At 44.2% G+C, this 24,123-nt stretch overlaps 2 protein-coding genes across 16 annotated transcripts; both read left to right on the top strand.

Annotated features, from left to right (window-relative positions):
- The first annotated feature begins 35 nt into the window (after nucleotides 1-35).
- On the top strand, nucleotides 36-3,242 carry MRPL18 (mitochondrial ribosomal protein L18). The gene is made up of 4 exons (XM_021540546.4): nucleotides 36-166; nucleotides 595-775; nucleotides 2,267-2,501; nucleotides 2,760-3,242. The coding sequence occupies exons 1-4, from the start codon at nucleotides 115-117 to the stop codon at nucleotides 2,829-2,831; spliced, it is 540 nt and encodes a 179-aa protein (XP_021396221.1). The 5' UTR covers nucleotides 36-114; the 3' UTR covers nucleotides 2,832-3,242.
- Nucleotides 3,243-4,123: 881 nt separating this feature from the next.
- Nucleotides 4,124-15,499, top strand: PNLDC1 (PARN like ribonuclease domain containing exonuclease 1). Of its 15 annotated transcripts, none has more exons than XM_085575247.1 (19): nucleotides 4,124-4,227; nucleotides 4,711-4,768; nucleotides 4,885-4,958; nucleotides 5,870-5,903; nucleotides 6,069-6,138; nucleotides 6,762-6,850; nucleotides 7,130-7,233; nucleotides 8,573-8,652; nucleotides 9,621-9,758; nucleotides 10,329-10,398; nucleotides 10,651-10,736; nucleotides 10,943-10,998; nucleotides 12,048-12,112; nucleotides 12,951-13,004; nucleotides 13,214-13,256; nucleotides 13,776-13,875; nucleotides 14,326-14,501; nucleotides 14,667-14,765; nucleotides 15,301-15,499. In XM_085575247.1, exons 1-19 carry the CDS (start codon nucleotides 4,152-4,154, stop codon nucleotides 15,365-15,367), a joined length of 1,539 nt encoding a protein of 512 aa, XP_085431373.1. In that variant the 5' UTR covers nucleotides 4,124-4,151; the 3' UTR covers nucleotides 15,368-15,499. The 15 variants fall into 15 exon arrangements, 9 of the variants coding, with proteins under 9 accessions (XP_085431373.1, XP_085431372.1, XP_021396315.2 ...); XM_085575246.1 differs by having other exon boundaries at nucleotides 12,045-12,112; XM_021540640.3 differs by having other exon boundaries at nucleotides 6,015-6,138.
- The last annotated feature ends 8,624 nt before the right edge of the window (nucleotides 15,500-24,123 follow it).

The raw sequence follows: 24,123 nt of genomic DNA, 5'->3' as shown, positions 1-24,123 counted from the left end.
GGAGCGCGCCGGCGGCGGGCGGAATTCCCGCGGCCGCTTCCGCGGGAAGCGCCGCCCCGCGCATGGCGGCGCCCGGGTGTCCCTGAGCGGCGGCCGTGGCGGCTCCGGGTCCCCATGGCGCTGAGCAGCCGCCTGCTGCGGGCGGCCGGCGGGCTCCGTGCAGCGGGTAAGCCCGGGGCTCGCCGTGCCGGCCTTTCCCGGCGGCGGCTCCGCGGCCCCCGCGCTGCCGGGGCCATCCGGCGGCCCGGTGTCTTGGCGGTGCTGCTGCGCCACGGATGAAGGGTTTATACCTTGTTATTTGGTAGCGCTGTCTCTGGTTTCTTGTGTACTTCGCTTTCAGTGTTTTGTAAAGCTTTGGACTTAGGGATCTCCTAGTCACGCGTGAGCTTATATTTTAATATAGAGTTTAGAAACCCTAGTATACTTGCAGTTCACCTCATAAATTATGGATGCATGTTGACATCATTCATCAGTTAAGTGCTTAAAAAATAAATGCAAGACTTCTGTAGGCTGTGTTATTCTGTACTGTATCCATTATCCTAACTACGTGGTTTTTTTTAATCTGTGGTGGTTTTATCTGCTCTCCCCTCAAAGGTCTTCGTTTTGCATCAACTACAGCCAGTCTCAAAACTGAGACTGAAGTGGACACAAGTGAAAATGAGGTTGTTGCCCCAAATTTCACTAACAGAAATCCTCGGAACTTGGAGCAGATGGCCCTTGCTAGGAAGGAGCGTGGCTGGAAGACAACGTGGCCAAAGCGTGAGTTCTGGCATAGGTGAGTCAAGAAGCAAGAAGTTACTGCCAGAAATTAAGACTCCAGAAGAAAAAAAAACAAAAACAAAAACCCCAAAAAACCCCACAAACAACAAAAAAAACCCCAGAAACCCACATACAAAATGTGTATTTTGGGTTTCTGAATCAGTTAGCACATTAGTATTTCTTAATCAGCAGGCATCTTCTGTGTTCAGGGAAGAGTGGACTAGTAGCATGTGAAAGCATATGTGATCAAGATTTTTCCATATATTGTTAAGGCAACAGTAATGTTGCTTCAGCAACAGCTTTTTAACTCAGGATTCTCTCACTCCTGTGCTTACCATGATTCATGGTTTTATTTGAGGCACCATAATAGTCTGTTTGGGATTGTTTTATGTTTGTGGGTTTTGTTTTGTTTTAATTTATTTGTTCTCTGGAAAATAAGTTCATTTTAAGCTAGCATTTTAAAGTCTTTATTTTGTTCTTGCGGGGAGAGCCCCATCCAGTTTTTTCATACCAGGAAAGCCAATACTATCTCAGTGCAATTAGAAATAGTTGCGAATAAATATTCTACTGTTATGTGTGGAGGCTTATGAGGTACTTTCTGACCACTTGCAGATCTCAACAAGTTGCTGTGAGATCTCAACACTTACTGTGTCAGCTCAAGCTTTTAAGGGACTGCATAGTGATCCTAAAATTCCATTTCTAATGGAGCAGTTCCCCTCATATATATCTGTTCTGCACTGTGCAGGTGTACAGTGCTTGGTTTGGAGTGGGTGCTGGTCCAAGGCAGTGTAGGACTGTGGTCCTGAGTAACTGATGAGAAGTTGTTCTTGGAATTTCACTCTTCTGAGCTAGCAATAGGAGTTGTGTGTGTTGACACAGGCAGTTGGAGTGACCACAAAACTATGGCTGAAATGCAAACAGTACACTTAATTTCATTACCTTGCTAACTGAAGGATCCTAAAGCAACACCCAGGTGGAGACATAGGTGAGAATCCAGGCATTGTTAGGCCTAGTCTGTGCAGGTGGTGAGCCTGCTGTTGGCACCCATTTATTAGGGGTGTTTAGGTTTACCATCATGCTATGGTCTCCCCTGTGCTTTTTATGATCTCTGACCTTTGATCTTCTTTCAAAATAGGGAGCTCAAGCATGTCCATGAGAGTGTCTCCAAGGCTCTTCAAACACCTATGTTATCTCTATGCAGAGATTCTATTTCTCAAAACAGTCAGAGGATAAACAACTGTAGGCATAATATGTGGGGTTTCCCACAATGTTATTCTCCAGGACTTGGCATTCCCAGCTGCAAGGTCACTCCTCCTCACTGTTTTTCTGCTTTTAACCTTTTCCTCCCAACATGAGTCCCATTTTGTGTCTTAATTAGCAAAACTGTAATAGAATGTAATATATTAATAACATTGAATTCTATTTCATAAAGAGACTAATTTAAGCATTTGACTCTGTTCTCTGGAAAAGACATTATAATCTTGTGTTATTTCTTTCCTGCACTCAGATTACGGCTTGAGCGGACACAGCATTACGTGGAAGCCTTTGTTGAGCGCTCCAACGGGGATGTTGTGGTATCTGCCTCTACCCGAGAGTGGGCCATAAAGAGACACTTGTACAGTCCCAAGGGAGTAGCTGCATGCAAAAACCTTGGCCGTGTAATGTCACAGCGCTGTTTGGAAGCAGGAATCAACTTTGTGAACTTTAAAGCCATTATCCCCTGGGAACGCCATTGTGACTCGGCAAGTACCCATCTACTTATTCCCTTGGCCCTTCTTTCCTTTTTAGGCATTAATTTTACTTCTCTTCACCTTTAATTTTGTTATGTGGCTTGACATTCCCTCCTTGCAACACTCAGAAGGGCTTTGACAAGCTGAATTTCCTGGTATTAGGCTTCCATGAGGCTGTTAACTTCTGCCCCTCATATAACATGTTCCCACTGATATTTAAGTCCTGCTGTTTTTTTTTTAATATTTATTTGTGTCTGTCTTTTAAACAAGATTCAGGAATTTGAGAAAGCTATGGAGGAGGGTGGTGTTGTTCTACGTGAGCCACGAAGAATCTACCGGTAAAATGGAGACAGTTGGGAAGACTTTTCCAAGGAACAAGGATCACTTCTTACTGTATTGACAGAGGCAATGTCCAGATCTGGAAAAAGCTGGAATGTGTCATCTTATAATAAAATATTTTCAAATAGATAGAAATGTGTCATATTCTTAATTCTAAAATGATCAACACCTTTAAGGCTAGAATAAACTTACTTAGTTCACCCTGACAGAATTTATTAATCATTCAATGTTTTAAAAATGTATTTTATTTTTAATATTTGATTTTGTTTGTTCCAGGCTGAACTATGGAAATGCTTTGATATTTGATCCCTGTACACTGCCAGTCTAAGCTAGCAAAATGTAGTCATTACATAAATGTTTATAACTGTGATAATGTGCAGAGTCTTAGTGAAAATATTAAACTCCCTCAACTCATCTTTGCACTTTCCTTGCAATCCTGAGATTCTAACTGCTTAACCACATGGATAGGTCAAGAAGGGAAGCTGCAAAAAATTCCTGCTTTAGGGAACAAGAAGCCCCATTCTCCCCTTGTGTGTCTGCCTGCTGCTTGGCACAGGCTGGTGCTGTCAGCATCTCTGCCTGATGGCTCGGCAGGGCTCCCGAGTACGACCAGGCTGTGAAATCCTCACAGAAAGTGTTGGAACCCTCTGATGGGCAAGTTCAGGGAGGCCAGCCTGGTCAGTGCAACTCCTGTGCCTGTGTGCCGGGGCTGTGCCTGCTGCCTGGTGTGCGTGCTCTGGGAAAGGAGAAGGGAACGCCGGGGCTGTGCCTGCTGCCTGGTGTGCGTGCTCTGGGGCAGGAGAAGGGAACGCCGGGGCTGTGCCTGCTGCCTGGTGTGCGTGCTCTGGGAAAGGAGAAGGGAACGCCGGGGCTGTGCCTGCTGCCTGGTGTGCGTGCTCTGGGGCAGGAGAAGGGAACGCCGGGGCTGTGTGCTCAGCAGCATGCGGGGTGAGCCCGGCCCGGTTCTGGCATCTGTATTAAATCCTCAGTATTCAACTGGCATAATAATAATTAAAAAACCCCACTTTTGCTGGATTTTTACCTAGTTGTTGGTCCATAATAATAACTCTCAGATGGTGACGGACTCTGTGCGATCTATATTTTCGGCAGACGCCCAGTGGGAGCTGCCCATGCGCTCCCTGTGAGCGGGGGCTGTGCCGGGCGGCTCCGCAGCCTCTCCGATTTCCAGCCTAACCCTCCCCGTCCTTCGTTCCCACCGCTCGGGTCACGCTCGAAGCTCCCGCTCCCATCCCTTGCCGCGCTCGGGCCCGCCCCGCGGGCAGCGCAGGCGCGCCGGGCCGGGCCGGGCCGAGCCGGGCGGCGATGGATGTGGGCGCGGAGGGCTTTGCCCAGCTGCTGCCGCGCCTTAGGCGCCGCATCCAACGCGCCGCATTCGTGGGTGAGCGCCGGGGGCGTCTCGCCTGGCCCCCGGGCTGCCCTCGGCCCCCAGCCGGCCGTGCGCGGGGCGGCTGGCACCTGCCCGGCGTGAGGGGTATTGCGGCCGATCATGGCGCTGCTGCGCCCAGAACGGCGAGCGCTGAGGCGCGGGGGTTCAAACGGGGAAAGGGAACCCCGACTGCCCTGCTGGCCTCGGCTTGGCGGGCGGGGGGGCAGGGTGTTAGGGGTTCGGGGTGGGGGCACGAACACAGCACAGGGTGAGGCAGGCCCCTCCTGAGGGGCGTGGGGGAGATGTCCCTGCCTCATCCTGCCACAGGAATGGGGCAGCTGGAGGTGTGAGCCCCACAGCTTTTGCTCTTGAGCCTGCTTCCTGTGGTTTGACGAAGGTTACAGAGAAGAGAAGTGTGTGAGAGACCCCCGTGCTGGTGGTGGTGAAGTGCATGCCTCAAATTCAGATTGTCTTGTGTTCTCTCCACTTCAACAGCCCTTGATATGGAGTTTACTGGTTTGCATTCAACTTCCCTGCCAAACAACGAGCCCAGGTAAAGCTGTTGGACTTGAAATGTGAGGGAGACTTGTTGCTCTAGCCCTGTGAGAACAGCCTGTGCATAGCAGCCCTTCTTGTGTCCACTCTCCTCAATTCTGGTTTTGTTCCTAGCCTGTTTGACTCCCCTGCGGAGCGGTACGTGAAGGCCAGGCAGAGTGTTCAGCGCTTCACTCTTGTTCAGCTTGGTAAGTGCAGCTCTGACACGGAAAGTAATCTCCCGAGGTCATACAGGTAATTGCTTTTGCTAACAGGTTCGTCCTGCAGGTGGCTCTGGCCTTAATTCACTCATTCCAGAGACGTTTGCTCGTTGGGTTTTTCCCCCCTCTGATGTTTGACACTATCAGCTTTTTAATAAAGTCAGGTGGGCTATATAGTTTTTACGGGTCTAAAGTTGACCATATTTAAAGGTCACAGTTAAAAATACAAGGCTTTTGAAACAGAGGATGCAAGCAAGAAGCGTATGACTACAGCTCCTGTTCAAAGCTGTGTCATTTGATACAGCGCATTATGAGTAAGGGGACTATGAGGAAAATAAAAGCTGCTATTTCTGTTATTCCTAAAATAACAAATCAGCATGAGAAGGGACCTGTGGAGGAGAGCTATTGGCAGTTAAGAACCAGTAAAGACTCAAGAAGCAAGCTTGAAAACAGTCTGAAATATTGTTGAAAGTCTTGAGGTATCTTCATGTGCCTTTTAGAGATTAACAGAACAAAAAAAAAAACCCTGAGAAGTAAAACCCATGTTTCAGTCATCTGTGGTGCCCAGCTTGTTCCAAACACCATTGTAGTGTAGTTGGACTGACAAACTCATCTGTGTATGCACAGAGACTCATCACCATCTCACCTCTTGCCACGACTATTTGTTGTTTAATTCAGATTTAACTCATTTTCCCACATAGCAGTGAAAGTTTGTCCTGTGCAGCTCTCAGGAATCCAGGGAGTGGCCTGGCAGTTGCTGCTAGGATTGGCATAGTGACATATGTGAATGGAAAACATGTATTTCTTGAGGGGTTCCCTACATCCCTCATCTAATTTGCACGCTATCAGTAGACATCCAGCTAAATGCTGCCATCTCAACAGAGGTTTCTTTCTTGCAGGGCTGGCAATATTCTCAAAAGAAAATTCAGACAAGTAAGTAAAAAAGCAGTTTTCTGTTACAATGAGGAAAATACAGTAGAGATTTTATAATTCCCTTTGGGCAGAGTTATTTCTTGTAATTACTAGAGATACTTTTCATTTTAGGTATGTGGTGCATTCATACAACTTTTTTCTCTTTCCCTCAACACTGGGAATAAGGGATGTCGAATTCACTGTCTCTGCATCTAGTATTCAGTTCCTGTCTCATTATGGCTTTGACTATAACAAGGTATGTAATCTCTGTCAGAAGTGCAGAACAGAGGAAATCTGTGCAAATGCAGAAGAAATCAGATTAGTATCCCTGAATGTTATGTTTCTGGGGTAAATAGCATCTTCCTAAAGTATGAATGCATCATGCAGTTTGTTATAAACAGGGGTAATGAATACTGTTTTTTCTGAATTAATGTAAAGGCAATAACCACATCCTTGGCAGCCTCAGATAGATTCTCTTCCCTCAAAAAAACCCAAAAACCTTATATCTGGTGAACTGAGGATTTACTAAACAAACCCTGGTGAGTGTCTTTACTATCCATGAAGGTGCAGAAGTATCAGTTTACCAGCAGCCTATGTATTGCCACTTTTCCCATAAAATTCAGACTCTATCATCCCTTAAGAGTACTGTTTTGCAGTTCTGGGAAGGAAGCATATGACTTCTTGACTCTTGGAAGCATCTTATTAAAGGAAAGGTAAAAGAAGAGCAAAAAAAATTGATTACAGTTGACAAATATTCTTTTCTTTCCTCCATACCTGTTGGATTGTCTGCAGTTTATTTGTCTTAACTTGCTAATTCTCTAGTGTGCTATGAGAAAATCCAGGGGAATGTATCCAAACTGGCATTTTTTCTCCCCTCAGTTCCTCAAAGATGGAATCCCATACATGAATGAGGTACAGGAGGAGATCCTTAGGCAGCACCTCTTAGCCGATACCTGGAAAGTCTGCAGGTGAATACTTCTCCAAGAGGTGTCTCCTCAGTACTGTGCTCATGGCTCAGCTTCACTCAGATCACATTTAGTAGAAATACTGAAAACTGTTGGTCTGAACACCTCGCTGCCAGTTGTTCCAGCATGCCATGGTGTCTGAAGGAAGACTGAGATCACAGGATATTATGTGGAGAATTGTGTGGTGCTTGTTGGGAAATGAAGCTTTGGCATTCCTACAGCAAGGCACAAGGCTTCACCTGTAAAGAGCATTTCTCACACTGCCTCTTTTCCCTCATCCAGCACTAACGTGGACAGGGATGTCCTGAAGAAAGTTATTGATGAAGTTACCTCTTGGATAGTTGCAGCTAAAGAAGAGGATACTATGATTCTGCAGGATCTGAATGGTATGAAACAGTGCCTCTCTTTGGTATCTGTGGGCTCTGGGTTCATAATTTCTTGTGAACCTCTGGGGCTATAATTGTCCTTTCTTTGTTAAATTGCTCTATTGAGAGGGAAAGCACCAGTGCCCATCCTGCCTTTACAACTCTTTATCCCAGTTTATACTTTAGCTCCCGTCAGGAGTTCATCTCTGGGCTCTTCTGCACTGCTCTGTTGGGGTGGTGGGTTTTTCTGAAGCTGAAGCGGATGTCTGGATGCTGGGAGCATGCTTTGTGGTAATTGACTTCCATTCTGTGCTTCTTCTGAACTGAAGAATTTGTAGTTACTCTGAATTGGGATGATGTTTTACATGTTTTAAATTCTGGGTGATCTAGTTTTTTGTTTTATTTTCTTCCTCTCCTTTCAGAGTTGAGTCCCTCTCATTGGAGCAAGAGGAAGCCCCACAGGGACACATATATGCCACTATGGCCACTTTCCCTGTGTGTTAAGATTTGGGAGCACTTTAGCAGAGCTGAGGAACTTCTGTGCTGACTTGAACAACAGGGAATTTTTGCAGGGAATAATTTGTAGGTTTACTCACAGAACCCAAAATTTCTGGGTCATGGAATAAAATATAGAAAAGGTTAGGAGTAGTCAAGGCTTTGTCTGTTGGCTTTTTTTGCCGAGTATGCAATAGGAGGGGTGGTGTGCTGTGCTTTTTATCTGCTTTGTCAGCTAGATATGATACTGATACTTTAAGAGTCTGGCACTGGTTAGCACGTGTTAAGAAAGACATTTATTTAAGTAGTCAAGAAGACTGATTCAGATGTCTCTTTTAATTCTATTCAGAAGAGGACTGGATTAGTTCCTTGTCAGCTGTGGGGGAAAATGCTTTGCTATTCTTTGTGTGCTTGGCTTCTGGGTCTGTTGCTCTGAAACTGTCCAAAACCAGAGAATGTCTTTTTCAGAGTAGTAGCCTTCCTCCCTCTTCAATTAATATTTTCCTTTCCTCAGTATCCTTACAAAAGCTCATTTTCCTGATTTTTTTCACTGTGATTTTTGGGGGTTTTTTTTGTGTTTTGTTTATTTCTGTGGGTTTGTGGGGTTTTTTTTGGTAGTGGTGTTTTGTTATTGTTGTTTTTTGTTGGTTTTTTTTTTTTTTTTGTGTGTGTGTGTGTTTTTGTTTGTTTTGTTTTCTTTCAGTCATTGTGTATGGTAACGTACCAGGATCATATGTTGAGGAATATTTTCTGTATGTTGGGGGGGAGACAAGTCAGTCCGTCTGTCTAGAGGAATGATGTGTTTTCCTTAATGGGCTTGTCTGCACCTCTGAAGTTTCTAAGGCCTTTTTTTTGTGTGTCATAGGCTATCATATGATTGAAGTTCAGCTGGTTCTGAGGCAGGCTCTTGAAAATGTTTGGACAGAGCCTCTTGAAGACAAGAAGGTGAGATGGAAATGTGGACCTTTTGAAAGGAGGATTTCTCTCTAGGCAGATAGGACCAGCATTCTTGCAGGGACTCTGAAATGTTGCTTGTACTTTTAATGGTAGGGTCAAGGAGGAGGAGGAGACAATGACAAAGGATATGTTGATTGTGGGATCCTAAGAAAAGGGATACAGAAAACCGAGCAACTCTGGTTTCTGTTTGTCTTGTAACCTCAAAATCCCTTTAAATCAAAGTGCTTGTCCTTGGAGCACTTCTGGAGACACCCTCTCTGTGTCTTCAGACTTTATTTAGTCCCTCCTTCAATACCTCTACAAGAATGTACAGTTTTAGTGTTTTCTGTGGTTTTCCTTTGCTGACTTCTGCCATGAAGCTGCTTTGAAGACTTTTACTCTGTGATTTGCTGTTTTGCTACCAGTATTTTACATTCAGTGCAATAGTTTCTGTATTAAAACTATGGTTGTGAACTTCTCAAACTATGGGCTATGGGTTATTGGTATGATATCAGTCAGTTGTTTAGAATTAGCTTACAGAAATCTTTTTTTTGCATTAGTCCTACTTTGGTCTGATAACTAATGCCCCCAGAATGTCAGATTTACCCAGCCTTCTCATCTGAAGCATTGCCTTTGGGGACTCAGCTTGTATGATTGCTGTTTGTTTCTGGGTTTTTGGTACCATGAACTTACCATATTGGTATCAAGTAAATTGAATTAGGTTAATTTGTGCTCAAAAAAGCACTTTTGTCATTTTAAGTAGAGAAGCACAATTAAGACTCACTTTCAGCAAGCCTGTTAAGTTACTGGGGCACTGATCTCCATATAGAACTGAGACAGTCCCAAGGTCCCAGGGGATGGAATTTTTCTGTCCTTCAGTGGCTTGAAGCTGAACTTGACCTCAGCATTACTGAACCTCAGTAAGCCATGTACATACAACTAACATGGGAGGCTGAGATACTGACTTCTCTTTTCAGGTGATGGTGAAAAAAGTGAGTCCAGAGCATCGTCGGCTTCTGGAGAACTCTTCTGATGACCACTGTCAGAAAAAGCTAATTCTCCTGTCTGCTCGGGGCTTCACCAATCTCTTCCAAATACTTGTTAAAGTCAAGAAGGTAAAATGCCTTAACCCTACTCTTATTATTAATCTCTTTTTAATTTTGCTGTGTTAAATGCAACTTTAAAAATCCTGGTGTTACAGTTTGACTCACCATCTAAGAAAGCTGAGCAGATTCTTGCCTTTTGGGCAAGCTGTGCTTTTCAGCATGCAACAGACCAGTTTATTGGACCATGTGGACCATTGGTCTGACTTTGTGTGGAAATTCTTACGTTTTGTATGCAGCTTATCAAATGGATTTCAGCTTTAGAGGACTTGCGCATGAACATATAAATCTGATGGCTGGAATCTTGTTCAGCTGAACCCTGAATCCACTTAGCTCCTTAGGCCCACTGAATATAGAATGCTGCTGCTACAATAGCCTCTCAGAGAGTCCACAAGTCTGATTTCCTGAAGTCAGTAGTCCTCCTGTGAGCCTTGCAGTCTGAATGGCTCCTGTGCAAGTGTGTGTGGATGCTGTCTGCTGGAGGAAAGGGTTACAGCTCTTGACTGTGCCTGTGTTGTTCATCTCTGAGCTCTCTTCAGAAATGTGCTCCAATGGGCTGTTATGTTTATATTCTTCCCATAGCCCCTGGTGGGACACAACATGCTTATGGACCTTATGCATCTTCATGACAAGTTCTACAGGCCCCTCCCAGGTACTGCTTTGCGTAGTTGCTGTCTCAGGCTGCTATCTTTGCACTGGGGGTGGAACAGGAGGTGCAGTGGCAACTTGCCACCACAGACACCTGTAGGATTTAGCTATCAGCAGGGCTGGTTGCCTCTTCTGAGTTCTAAATGCTGGAGAGGGCATCATTGCCTGCTGTCACTTCTCTTTTCTATTACTTTGCAGTTGCATTGGATTTTCCCCAGTTTCCTGATGTCTTTCTTCATGTGTGCTTTGCTTTCAGAAAGCTATGAGGAGTTTAAAAGGAATATTCACAATCTGTTTCCTGTCATCATAGACACCAAGACTGTAACAAAATCTGTGCAGAAGGTGAGATGCACAGGTTTTTTTGTTTGAAGTTTAAACTTGTCTTTCACCCAAGAGAGAGGATATCTTTCCTCAGTGCCCTGTGATAATAATAGAACTGCAAGCAGTTCTCTAATTTTAGATCTCATTTAACAAATTAGCAATGTAGGTAATTGAACTCACCATAAGGTCTGCCATGGTTGGTTTTCTAATACATTCTTCTTTTATAGAAATTTCTGTTTCCTCGAGTATCTAGTCTTATGGAGGCATATGCAGTTTTATGCAGGTAGGTAGTGGCCAATAGAGCTTTCAGCAATCCCTGTGTTTTCTTTGGAAAGATATTTCACAGTCAGCCATTTCTCGTGTTCATACTTTCCCTCCTTTCAAATGTTTTTCAATTGGATCTTTGTCTTTCTAAATTTAAGAGCAAAGGATTTGCACATCTTTCTTATAAAGGAATTGTGTAGTAAATTATTTGTTCTGACTGAGTCACTTCTCACATTGAATTGCCATTATTTCATTGGTTACAAATTTGGTTTGCATACAGCCATACACGCAGCTTGAGAATTATGTTGCTTATGTCATGTTCTGAAATGAGTAAGATGCAGTTCTTGGTGAACATACATCCTAATTTCAAAAGCCTGTCCTAAGTGTGAGCTGCATTGAGCCCAAAGCAGTAACTAAAGACAATGTTCAAATGGAGCACATGAGTAGGTTTTGTATCTCAACATCATGAGCTTAGTCATGATGTGGTAGGAGACTTATGTCATGCTTCTTTTGTGAATTAATTTTTTTCCATGCAAATTTTGCTAAGGAAGTGAAAATTTTGCCTGTTTCCTGTTTCCATCTAGTCCCAAGAAGGAGATGCAAAATTAATATTTTTTTAAAAACAGTACTGGGATTCTGAGGGTTTGTTTATTAGCAATTTCAGACTGCATATTCTGCTTGATTGTTCTTTGTTTTATTTCAGTCATTCCAGGATATCTGATTAACCTCCAGGGTTCCCCATTCAAATAGAACTATCTAGTAAATCTCTTTCCCTCCTGTTTTAGTTCTGTTCACATTGCTTTTTGTAAGCAATTAGAACAGATTTGCTGCTTACAAGTTTTGAGTGAGGGAACAGACTAAGAAAGTATTTAGGAGTTAGTTTTCAGGAAGAAAACTGGTAGATATTACTCAAGTATTTTGGCCTTTTCCTAGAGGCCTACCAAAGTTCATTTTAAAGTCTCCAGCAGCTTTTTCTGAAATGAAGCTACAGCTCACTAGAGAACAGTAACTTTTCTCTAACATATTGAGGAAAGACAAAAATATCACACATCCACTTGTCTTCAGCAGCAACCTGAATCCCAAAGGTCCACCGTGCCCTGTTATATCTCTTGCAAGTGGATGCTCAAGATACGGTATGTTCTTAAGCAAATCTTCAGAGACAGATGAAAAGAGGTTTGTTGTATTCTGTGGGTGACCTCAAAGCATGAGGGAATGCCAGTGGGTCTGCTGAATTTGCCCAGAGTTGCTGATACGCATTTTTGTCCAGACCCAGAGCCTGGGCTCCCAAGATCTGTGTTCTGCATGTCCCTGGTAGCTGCTGAGGGTAATGCAGGGCAGATTTGCCTCATGCTGCCAGTACAAACAGCATTTACACTGTGCTGGGCTGGACTGAACCTGACATGGGCTGTGAAGTCAGGAGCCCTTGAAAGGTCAAGGGGAGATGGGAAACAGTTGTCTTAGAAGGGAAGGTAGAAGGAACTAATGGCATAGTAACAGGAGCTTGGTGGCTGGTGTGCAGGGTTAAGTGATGCCTGTGCAGGAGGTTGTGTCCAGGACATGGTGTGATACTGGCTTTGAGGCAGATGTTTTCTGTCTTCTCCTGGTAGCATCGTGTCCTGCAGCACAGGACCGCCTGTGTTTTGAAATGGTTCCCATACCATCGATAACATAGAAGACACAGTTTGGTTTAGACTTTCATAAAAGTTAAATTTTTTAAAATGTGCGTCTTGCTAAGCTTTTCAGACATTCATGTAACTGCTGCTGCTTTTTTGGTGTTGTTCTAAAATGCATGCTAGAAGCACAGACTTTACTGAGTGTAAAGTTTTCAGGATGAGAAAGGAAATAGAGCTGAGGGAGGGGGAAAATGACCTGCAGAATAGTGGATCTTATGAATTAGGACTCTGCAGTGTAGTAGTTTTCACAGCATGCTAGATGTGTTTACTTCTTCCTCATTTTGTTGTACACTTACAGCTGAGAAGAAATCTCCTCATGAGGCTGGCTATGATGCATTTCTCTGTGGTTCAGGTAAAATGCTTCTTAAAAACTCCTTCAGAGTTTGTGTTGGAATTTGGCAGTCTTCTCTCTAGATCTATTTGATGCTAAGAAATATTTGTTTATACACAGTCTGTTGCTCTTAGTAACTTAGCTACACTTCAATGCATTTTTGCTTTCTATGTATTTAGCAGTGTTTCTCTAGCTTTCTTCTAATGCCACCTCATTATTCCTTTCTCTAGTTCTTCTTATGTCAGCTCATTTGCTACTGTGCAGATCCACAGAGTGAGTAATGTTTGTATTGACTGAAAATTGCATTACAAAGGATGTTTCTCCTATGGAAAACTGTCTTCTGTTTGCTCTTTTTGTTTCGTAGGCTGGCCTTCCTTTTGGACAAAAGAAAGTGTTATTGGAAATGTCATGTTCTAATTAGATTTTTATTTTATAAATCTGAAAGTAGTAGTTTTATGTCAAAGCTGACATTTTAAAAATGAAATCAGGGGCCATGTGATGGCTCAGAGGTCGGGAAATGACATTGTGACTTCTTTATTCTTGAACAAGCTCTCTCAAGTTCAGTTCACTTGGGTAAGGGTCAAATAATTTTCCATTAGTTTCCATTTTTGAAATCTCTGTGAATCAGTGCCTTCAGTTAAGTTCCCTTCCCTTTCTTGCAGCTTTTTGACTTCTGTCGGATGATACTAAGATCTGAAATATCTATTCTATCACTAGTTGAAGAGCTTCACGCTGTGTAGCAGTGGAGCACTGGAGAACCAAAACTTTGTTCTCTTTTGTTTTCTGATTTAGTGATGTGGTGGAGGCTGAGCCTTCTTTCTCGCAGTATCTCACCGTGTTAGCTGAGCATGTGAACAAAGTGAATTTCATCCGAGGTGGTGTTTCAAGCATTGTGCGTATGAATTGCAGGTCTGTGACCTGTTTGTGGGGTGCATAGGTCAGTAGCCTACCTTGTGGCTTCCTTAGAGGAGAGGAATCCACTGGTGCTGGGGCCCACCTTGGCAGAAATTGTCATCATACAGGTGATGCAGTGGACCTTTTAAAATGGCCAATGAGTTGATTTTCTGCTTTGCAAAATGTATTTATGCTGTTGTTCTGTAAGATGGCATTAGCCAGTTTACATTGCTGTTTCTCAGAGTTTGTTCATGGTATTCGTGACAGTTTGCTTATATAACAATATTTAGACGAGAAAAAAATTTAGGGGGAAAAAAAAATTACACCAACAGCAGTATTATACAACCTGCAATTTATTAATAATGTTCTGCATATTTTCTGATTATATTAATAGTTCCTCTATAGTATTTCCAAATTCAGATATGTCTCAATATTGCACATTTTCCAGAATTTTTCTGGGGAAGATTCTCCTTGCCGTCATCCCCCTGCCTTGGTTGTCCATGTCCGAGGCTGGCCAGGGCTGACCGAGAAACAGATTTACCAAGAGTTTAAAGCTCATTGTCGCTTTGATGTCAGACGGCTTTCAAAGAACCAGTTCATTCTGCTCTCCAACAAATACAAGCAGTAAGTGATCAGAAAGCCTTAACTCTCAGTCCTCTCTTCCTCTGATCCAGGCCTTCGTCCCACCCTCTCTCTGCTGTGACAGCTCTTGGATAGAAATTCCTGCCCTGAGCTGTGGGGTGCTGTAAGCAGCCTGCGGGCTGAGCTCCAGCCGTGCTTTCATTGCAGCGTCAGGCTCGTCCTGCGGGATTACAGGCACCACCCTCACCTGCAGGTCTCGGTCTATCGCCACTGGAGGCACTCGCCGAGCGTGAACTGCCTGCTGCAGTGAGTTGTGGGAGCACGGGAGTGGGGCGGCGGGGGGAACATTCCTTTCAGGTCCGAGGCCCTGGCACAGCTGTCTCGTGTTTGCAGTGTCCTCCTGCCAGCCCCTCAGAAGAACAGGGGACTCAGAAGCAGGTGCTGGGTGGCTGCTTGTGAGCTTTCAGCCCTGGGTGACTGGACTTTTATCTCTCTTAGGGTTAACCAAGGAATGTTACCCCGAGGATAGCACAAAACTACGGATGTGTTGTCACAGCAGAGAGGTGGTAGTCTTAATGAGCTGTAGTAGCAGCTCTAATAAGCTCAATGAGAGGGAGGCAGAATCTCAGGTGTGGGATGGATGTGGGTTTTTTTCTACAGCTGAGTTGAAAGCTTGGTAGTGGGAGAGAATTCCGTATTCAAAGTGCACCGCTCTTGTGAGGTGGTGACAGTGATGCTCTGCCTTGACATAGTTTGAAAAAGAATTTAAGCACTTAATAAATAAAAAAATAAGCCATACACATAAGTAGCCTAACAGCATTTTATTATTCTTGTCTCCTAGAATCTCTGGTATTGTGGCACTGTGGTCTCTCTTGGCCTTTGTGCTTGGAGGAACTCGCAGCTGTTGACTCTAAAGGACTACTGTAGAAATGAGATGGGAGAAGCACTGATGTTATTTCTTGTGTTTGTCTGTTTTGTTTTGTTTCATTCAATAAAATGAGAAAAAAAAAAAAAAGAACAGGAAAAACCCCAAAACTGAATACTGTTTGAATTGTTTTCTTGGAAATCTGTTTTTTGAAGGGGGTGTGATGCTTTGCAATTTGTGGTATTTTGTAATCTGCTCAAAGCATCATCTCCTCCTGAAGGGAGAGATGATTGTTTCAATGCCTAATTTACTTTGGTCCTGTGTAGGTTCTTCACAGCTATTCATACCCTCAGTTTGTTCCCAGTGGCGGTGCTTGCTGCATAAAACACATTTCTGTAAAAGTTCAGGAAGTTATGAAATTAAAGATGCTATTTTTAGTTTCAGTTGTAAAGCAGGGGAAATGTCACTGTTTACCAAATGAAAACATGCAGAGTTGATGTAGAATCCACTCTTGGGGCTCATGACAGTTCTGGGGAATAGTAAATAATTTGCAGTGCTGTCAGTGCAGTATCATGCAGTGGTATTTTCAGTGGCAGTGTGGCTGAGGTTCCAATTTGTGGAGTATACAGAGGTCAGGTGAGTCAGCATACATTTCTACTTGCTTCTAGTGCTAGGCATGTGAGCAGTCCTTTATCCAAAGTAGCATGAGACATGGTTTGTGGATCAGTTTCTCTTGATACAAATGGAGTATTTGTCAATCCAGGGAATTTGGTCTTCAGAGATTTTTTTTTTATTATTAATCTCCTCTTCTTAAAAATAACCTGTTTACCCAGAGTTTTCATATAATGGTTCTTAGATGTCATTAGTCAGACTTAATTGGATGGGGCCCATGCTCATCTAATAGGCAGAATCTGCCTTTAATTGACTGTAATGTGGGAGTTGCTGCAGGGGACCTTAAGGCAGCAGCACAGCACTGCGGTGTGCCTGAGGATCACGTGCTCTCTGCTGCTGAGGGCCTGCTGCTCTTGGGAGGATGGCAGCACATCTTCAGATGTGGTTCTCAAGTTCTGCACAGCTGTGGTTTACACCTCTTGTTTCATAAATGAGCTCCTACAAGACAAGTAACTGACTTGATGACCTTTTCTATAATTCTTTAGTGACGTGGTTCTCTGTCACAGTGTTCCTTCAAGTACCGGTGTGTCTCCCTGCTTATTATGTAATGTTAGCTTGTCTTCTAGCATCATTAGACACCCCCCTTATTGTCAAGGAAAGCACAGGCTCTTTGCGTTGTGTAGGTTTAGGAAGATTTTCACTGGATGTTACACACAGTAGCATGTGTTTTCACATAAAAACACTCTTCTTGGGAAACAATACCCTTGTTCTCTGAGATCTGGTTTCAGCTAGCTATTTGAATGTGGGGAGAGAAAGCCTCACTTGTATCTATTCTTTACTGCCTGGGGATCATGAAGATACAGGTGCTGTTACCTGTGAGAAGCCCAGGAGTTTCTAAGAGAGCATGCACTTTGAAGGAACAAAGAAATTCTGTCTAAATTTTGTTCCTCCCATTTTCTTCTCAGAGTGGCGTACAGACACATAATGACTCAGTTCTCTGCAGTGCTGTTCTCTCTCGTGGTTCACACTCTAGAGAAGACACTTCTCTGTGGACAAAAGTAGAGATCCTCTCACCCTTTTTGGAGAAATAGCCTATGGGTCTGACTATGTGTTTTCCATTTCCAAGAGACAATACACACCTCATGTAGCAATGTGGTGTAGTGAATCGGGAGACTTGATTTTCCTGCTTTAGAGTTGGGAGAAGGAAGTGACAATTGCTGTAGAACTATTAGATATTCCTAGTATAAATCAATTAAATTTACATGCAGAGTAAGAACATGAAGAGATCAGAGCGAGTTGAGTATGTTCTGATCTTCCAATGAAAAAATTTACAGAAACAAGTTGCCTTCCCTAATAGTGGTCACTCACTGCGTAGAGCCTCTTAGAGGGCTCAGTGAGATGCACTGGCAGTCCCTTCCAATGAAATGTGTTAGCTGAGGGCTAGCTGAACAAATCAGAGGAGAGACATTTGGCCCTGGGAACAGAGCTGCAAGTTTTTCTGAGCAGCTGTTGATCAAGACACAATCTTCTTGAATACATCAATCTGGCCATTCCAACCTCAGCCATTGCTTTTACTCCAGACTAGGGAGTTTTACTAATTGAACCTGGAAGCATCCAAAGTATTTCAGGTTATGCCTGTTCTTGCCTGTCTCCTGCAAGGAGGAGATAATTTTGACAGTAGGAGATAATTTAGATTATTGTGGAGCCAATTCATGGTGGTGCAACCTGACTTGTGACTCTGGCCCTGAAGAGATGCCTGTTAGAGCTTCTGAGGTGTTCTGAGGGCTGGCAGTTCTGAAAATCAAATCTGTCTCCCTTAGACAGTGGTAAAACCACAGCAGTCCCCAGCAGCAGTTACAGCACACCTGCCTCTTAGCTCTGTGAGAAAATTGTACTTCAGCTGCAAGGCTTGACAGGATAATTCCAACCCTCAAGGAAAAAAATGTTAAAATTCAAGTTGTGAAGGTGTATGCTAAAAATACAGCCCTGAAAATGGAACACTGCAGATCAGAATGTATTTATTTACAAGAACAATTTGATTTTTGATACATTGATATTTTTTAATGTGTTCAAGATTAAATATGTGGGTTTTGATATAACGTCTCTAGTGAGAAGGCATGGTAAAGGCAGAACTACTCCAAATATTCCTTTGTTCTTGCTGCTGCTCATGGCTTCAGTGGTAATAGGCCAGATTCCCGCTGGCACTGGAGGACAGGAGAGCAGGATTTACCTCTCTGAAAATATAATTTTTCCATATAGAAGACAATTTTTTGTAGTTCTGTTTCCAAATGGCATGAACCAACAGTTCTTCACAGTATGTTTTCATTCAAAAGACATCATAGCAGAAACCCTTGGAACAGTGAGGTTGCAGATGTCTTGCTGGCTGAATGAAGTGCAACAGCCTGCTGCCAAGTGCCAGCAGTGCTCAGCCCCTTGGTGGGAGGTTCCTTCATAAGCCAGAACGGCTTTGGCTGTACTGCAGCATCACAGCTGGGCCAAACTTGGTGTGCTTATGAAGAGACTGACAGAGTTTCCATATGCTTTAGACATGGGAAAACCCTACTGTGCAACTGCTCTGTTAACATGTTTTTGTGGTGTTCTTTTATATGCAGCAACAAATCTGACTCTTATTTTCTGGTTTTTATCTCCCTTTTTCCCATGGGTTATCCCAACAGCCCCCTCTCCACTGGTTGCTGTAGTCCCAGCACTGGAGAATCCCCCCAAGGAAGGTTGAGCGAAAGGGCAGTGCATGAAATGCCATGGGTGTATTTCTTTCAACAACCCTTATGCTTGAGGAGGAGGGGGTGACTGTACCCAGTCTGACACAAGGGACCCTTGGAAGAGGAATGTTGCACCAGCCCAGTGCCACCTGAAAGGCCATACAGACCAGCGGTGCTGGGGAGAGCCCAGACCTCTGATCCCTTGGTCCTGCTGGAGGTGTGGCGTGGCTGGTACCTGTGCTGGCTGTCCTGCAGAGCTGTCACCACACATCCCCAGGAGCACTGGCAGAGAACGACCCACATGAGTGTGTGTCAGTGCTGTGTTACAAGAGCTGTGGCTGAGCAGTGGGGAGGGAAGCAGGACCTGTGCCCTCAGAGACAGGTGGAGCTTGTGGCACAGAACATGGCCAAGGATTGCTGTGGTGCACAGACTGGAAGGAGAATGTATGTAGGCAGAAGCTATGAAAAGATTTTTTCCAGAGGCCCCCGAGGAGCTGTGAGTTTGTTGCAAGGCAGGAAGCTACGAAAAGTGGAGAAGAGTTGTAGTAGTTAGGATGCATGGAGGATGAGGGAGAGTTTATGCCCAATGTTTTCTCTTGCTGCAGAAACTACCTTGTTCAAGCTTGTGGTTTTAACTAGTTTTAACAAAACCAGTGCTTAAGTGTTACGGGAGTGCCTTTGGGCTTGCCTTCTGGGAAGGATCTTGGCACAGTCCCATGTCTGAGGGGTAGCTGGGCTGGGGTTGCTCCCTTTTAAGCACGGACACAGTATGCAGGAACACTCCCACCTGACATTCAGATCTCTGCCCTGCACCTTGGGCAGGGGAATGAGACATCCTCAGAGAAAGTGGATTCAAATCCCATCAGCATGCTAACAAGCAGATGAGTAGTTGAATCCTCTTGGACTTTCTCCAGCCAAATGAGCACATAAACAGACAGATGTTTCATCAAAGGTAAAATGAAGACGGGACACCTGCACCCCTTTCTCCCCATTCAGGACAGCTAAGGACCCCCTCCAGACTCAGGAGTGATTGGTACTCATTCTCCTGTTTCTGGAGATGGCTGTGTTAATCCATTTGCCTTCTGTGGCCAAACTTTAAAAGAAAATGGCAACAGCAAGTGTCTTGGCAAAGAGTCTCATGTCAGTGATGTAGGTTAGGCTGGCTTTTAAAATATCTGCGGGATGGAAGTCATGAAAGGTAATAGCTGCTATGCAGGGGAGACACATGGTACCCTGGCGGAAACAGATCCAGTTAAATAAAGAAAATAAAAAAGAGTGCTATTTAAAACTTAAAGACAGCTTATTGAACATCACCCAGGTGCACAAAAATTAAGGAAACCCTAAAGTACTTCTAAGTTTGGACCTGGTCTACCCACAAGCACTCCTGGAGTTTACCTGGGTTTATAAGCAGTGGAAGAGTAATCTGCAATCCTCAATTTGAAATTTGAAGTAATGCAAACTATTTTACTGGCCCCATAAATCTTGGCACTAGTGTTTGGACAAATCTGTAATATGTTCTGACCTTGCTTGAAAAGATGCTGCTAGAAATTCCTACTTTGCCTCCAGCTTTTGGTTAACAAAGGTACAGCTGTGTGGCAGCACATTTTTCTCTCTCTCAGGATTTTTCATAGAGGTGCACAGAGAGACAGAAAGAGAAAACTATTTCTATTTCTGCTCCTTGTTTTTCTCATGTGGAATGTGTTTGGAGAATTGTTTACCTGGGGTGATTGCTTCATTGGATTCTGGTGAGGATTGAGCCTGATGGCCAATCCAATCCACCTGTGTCTGGACTCAAACGAGAGGGTCATGAGTTGTGTTAGAGATATAGTTAGAACAAGTAGGTTTGTAGTTTTTAGTATCTTCCTTTTTATAGTATATTAATGTATTTTAGCATAATTATAATAAAGAAATCATTCAGCCTTCTGAATTGAGTGAGACACCATCATCTCTTCCCATCGGGTTTGCCTGCATTCACAACACAGCTGTCTTAATTCCTCACCATTTAATGAGATGCTTGCTTACAAGAGCAGCCAGCCTAACCAAAACAGGCATTTGCTCACTCTGAGCTCATCTGTCCTGTGCATGAAACATGTATAACTGACTTTGCCATTCCTACATATGCCATTCCTGTGAGGATTTGCAAACCCACAGGCTCCCACAGCTGCCTGCAGTGCTCAAAATTTACCCCCTCCCCTGGGATGCAGGACAGAAGCAGCTTGATGTAATTGATCCACAGGGCCACTGGGTCATGGGAAGCAGTGCCACAGGAGACATGCCTGGGCCTCCCTTGGGGTCCCACAGCCTCCAGAAGCTGGGCAGTCCACAGGGGACGGACTGGGTCTGGCTGCTCAGTGAGGAGTGTCTTGGGGCTCTCTGCAGCCAGAGGCACCCCTGTAAGGGGGGATGCTCTTGCTCCATGGCTTGCATTGATAAATGTCCTAAATGTACCATAACACAAGGGTACTGCACGATGATGGGGCAACAGAACTGCAACCAGAGCTCTTCCCAGTTCCACAGGCACCTGTCACTATCTTTAGACTACCAAGTACTTGTACAGTCTGGCTGGCACCTCTGATTATACACCTGCTCCCTACTGAACTTACCCTCCTTAACTGCATGCCTCCAGTGGTGTAACTGCAGAAGGAAGCACCCAGGAGAACAAATAGTGCCTGTCAGTGGCTGTGGCTTCACACAGCACTGCCCCATCCCCTTGCTGTGGGCAGTTCCTGAGGAAGATGTGCTTGCCTGTCAGCTATTTCTATGAGCATTTGTGCTAGAGCAGTGGCCATGAGCTCCTGGCACACATGCCAGGATCAGCAGCCTCATTGCTACTAGGGCAAGAGGACTCTGACCCTGAGGCTGCTCAGCTGGTACTGATAACACAGAGGCTGTGGGTTCAGTCCCTGTATGGGATATTTGCTTGAGAGTGGAACTCAATAATCCTTGTGGGTCCCTCCCAACTCAGAATATCCTGGGAATCTGTGAGCCCTGGTCCCCCTCTTCTTCCGGTTTTTGGCTCCCACCATATCCCTAGAGCAGCAAGCACAGGAGAGAGATGGGCTTTGCTCTTTAGCAAGGAAGAGGGACTAGGAGAAAAAGTTGGATTTGAAGAGAATGGGCAGGAATAGGTGACTGGGAGCTGGAGGTGATGTGAAAGGCTTTGCTAATGATCATCTTCAGGGGGAAAGCAGTCTTTAGACAGGAGATTTTGGCACTTCAGTTGCACATGAATTTGTCCTGCTGAAGGTTACCACTTCTCTCAGGGTTTTGTATACTGACCCTTCTAATCTGCCACATTCACCACAGATCCCACCAGAGATGGGCAAGAGGGCTGTAGCAATAGATGTGGATGTGTGGACCTGCCAACCTACAGGAAGGGTCAGTGTTTCTTTCCTGCTACTCTCTTCCTGCAGCTCTGAAGTTTGGAAACGAATGCAGCTTCCTCTGTAAGTATGGATTTCCCATGACACCAACACTCTTTCTAGTGTAAGGATGGTTCTGGCTCTGTGTTCACAGGTCTCATTGTCAGGCAGGTGTCCCAGGAAGCTGAATACATCCATGGTTGTCCTACTCTGCACCCAGCTTGTCACAGGCGCAGGAACCAGCCTGGACTGGTGCCAGTACCCTCTGTGCTGAGCTGGCCTCTCTGCTCCCTTTAGTCTGCTCAGCTGGCTTGTTCACTGGGAGGAAATTTCCCATTAATCATTCTGGCAGGGACCCTGAGTGATTTTAATTTTCTAGTGAGGAGCAGGGTGCCTACCTGGTAGGGTGGATTGAGCATTCCTTCCTTCGCTCCTTATTCATGCAATACCCAAGCATCAGCTTTCAGTTCTGTAACCACTTGTGGTCCATTTTGTGAGATGTGAAATGCTATATTTCATTTAAGTTTAGAAGATTTAGTGGGTTTTGGTGTTTTTCCAAGAAATCTCAAATTCATTGACAAATGGAGTTTTCATCACAAAAACTGTGACTATTTTTGAAAACAAGAAAAAGTAAAGTTTACCTTTTTTCCCCTCAAAAACATCTTTCCCTTGCCAATGGCAAAATGCTTGGCTTTGTCACATTGCAAATCTGACACCATCACCGGCCACTGGTATCATCTCCCCTCAAATCCACTTCTGGTGAAGACTGTGACTCTTCTTGGGTAATACAATGTGCAATTTGCTGTCTTTGTAGTCTTCAAAATCTGAAAAACTCATCCACCTGCAGGGTGCATCCCTTCAAGAGAGTGTAACTCTGGGTTTCCAACCCACCCTGACTCTGTTTCTGTTCTCACCTTGCTCCCCATGTCCCATGCATTAAGGCTTTCTGCAGGGCTCTCTAAATGGTTTCTCCACATCTCATCTTCTTTCATCCTGACACAGAAGGAGGCCAGGGGTTTTGCACTGCTGGTGGTGATGCTGAATGAAACAGAAATGTACACGAGCCTGAGCAGCAGCAATGCAGGAAACCTTTGTTGGTTTGAGTCTGACAGCGCAGCAAAGATTAGAAATGTCCTGGCACTGACCACTATGGTGAGGTCAAGCCTCATTTGGAGCCACTTTTAGACAGCAATGAACAAGATCAAAGTGGAGAGAACTATGAGTGGGTTAAAAATGAGGTAATTAATGACTAAAGATACCGATTGCATTGTTGCACCCAGAGCCCTTAGCAAACAGTTTGAGAGACCTTCATTTCCTGAAATCCTCCATCCCTCTGAAACCAAAGTATTGAAAGATGCTTCTCCTCTTTTGATAAAGACCCAGGAAATATAACCATGTTGGGAAATACCTGAATTATAATGTGCTTCATCAGCTACTAAGTACTTAATGTGGAAACCAATCTGATAAAATCTTAACTACCATCAAAGAAAAAAATCAACATCTGGATAAGGTCTTGTTTATGTAACCGAACAGTTTGTAATTTTTTTAGAGAGCACAAAGTCATTGATCAGTGATCTGTCTCTCTGTGTTAAAATGGTAATTAATGCACTATGTTAATAAATAAATGTATAAAATAATGTAAAGATAACTCACGGTATCATTCAATCTTTTACCTTTTGCTATCTATCATAGTTTGCTCATATTTACACAGACCTGGAAAAGTACAACATACCAAGCACCTTTTACCCTATTTATAGTAATAGCAGCTGATAATGTTCAAAATTTGGTGGGAATAGGTGATACATTTTCCACGAGTCATGAACTTTGTTGTAATTTGCCTCCAAGGACCCAGCTGGGGTGCAGCACTGATCTCTCCAGCTTCGGTGTGCTGAATTCAATCTGCTCTCTATATCCATCAGAAAAGGGGAGAGCTTGGTTGTGTCCTGGTCTTGTGCTTCCTGAGGCTGTCTCAAGGCAAGGAGACTCGGCCTCAATGCCTCTGTTGTGAGGAAGGGCAGAATACTCAGCTCTGTCACTGTGACCTTCCCCAGTGTGTCCCGGGTTATCTCCTGTCAACAAAGGCAAACGCCTTATCAGTCTGCTTT

The sequence above is a fragment of the Lonchura striata genome, chromosome 3 (genome assembly GCF_050655825.1).
Source record: "Lonchura striata isolate lonStrDom1 chromosome 3, ASM5065582v1, whole genome shotgun sequence".
Classification (NCBI taxonomy): Eukaryota; Metazoa; Chordata; class Aves; order Passeriformes; family Estrildidae; genus Lonchura; species Lonchura striata.
Note: the sequence above shows the minus strand (reverse complement) of the source record. Positions and strands in the feature narration are given on the sequence as shown.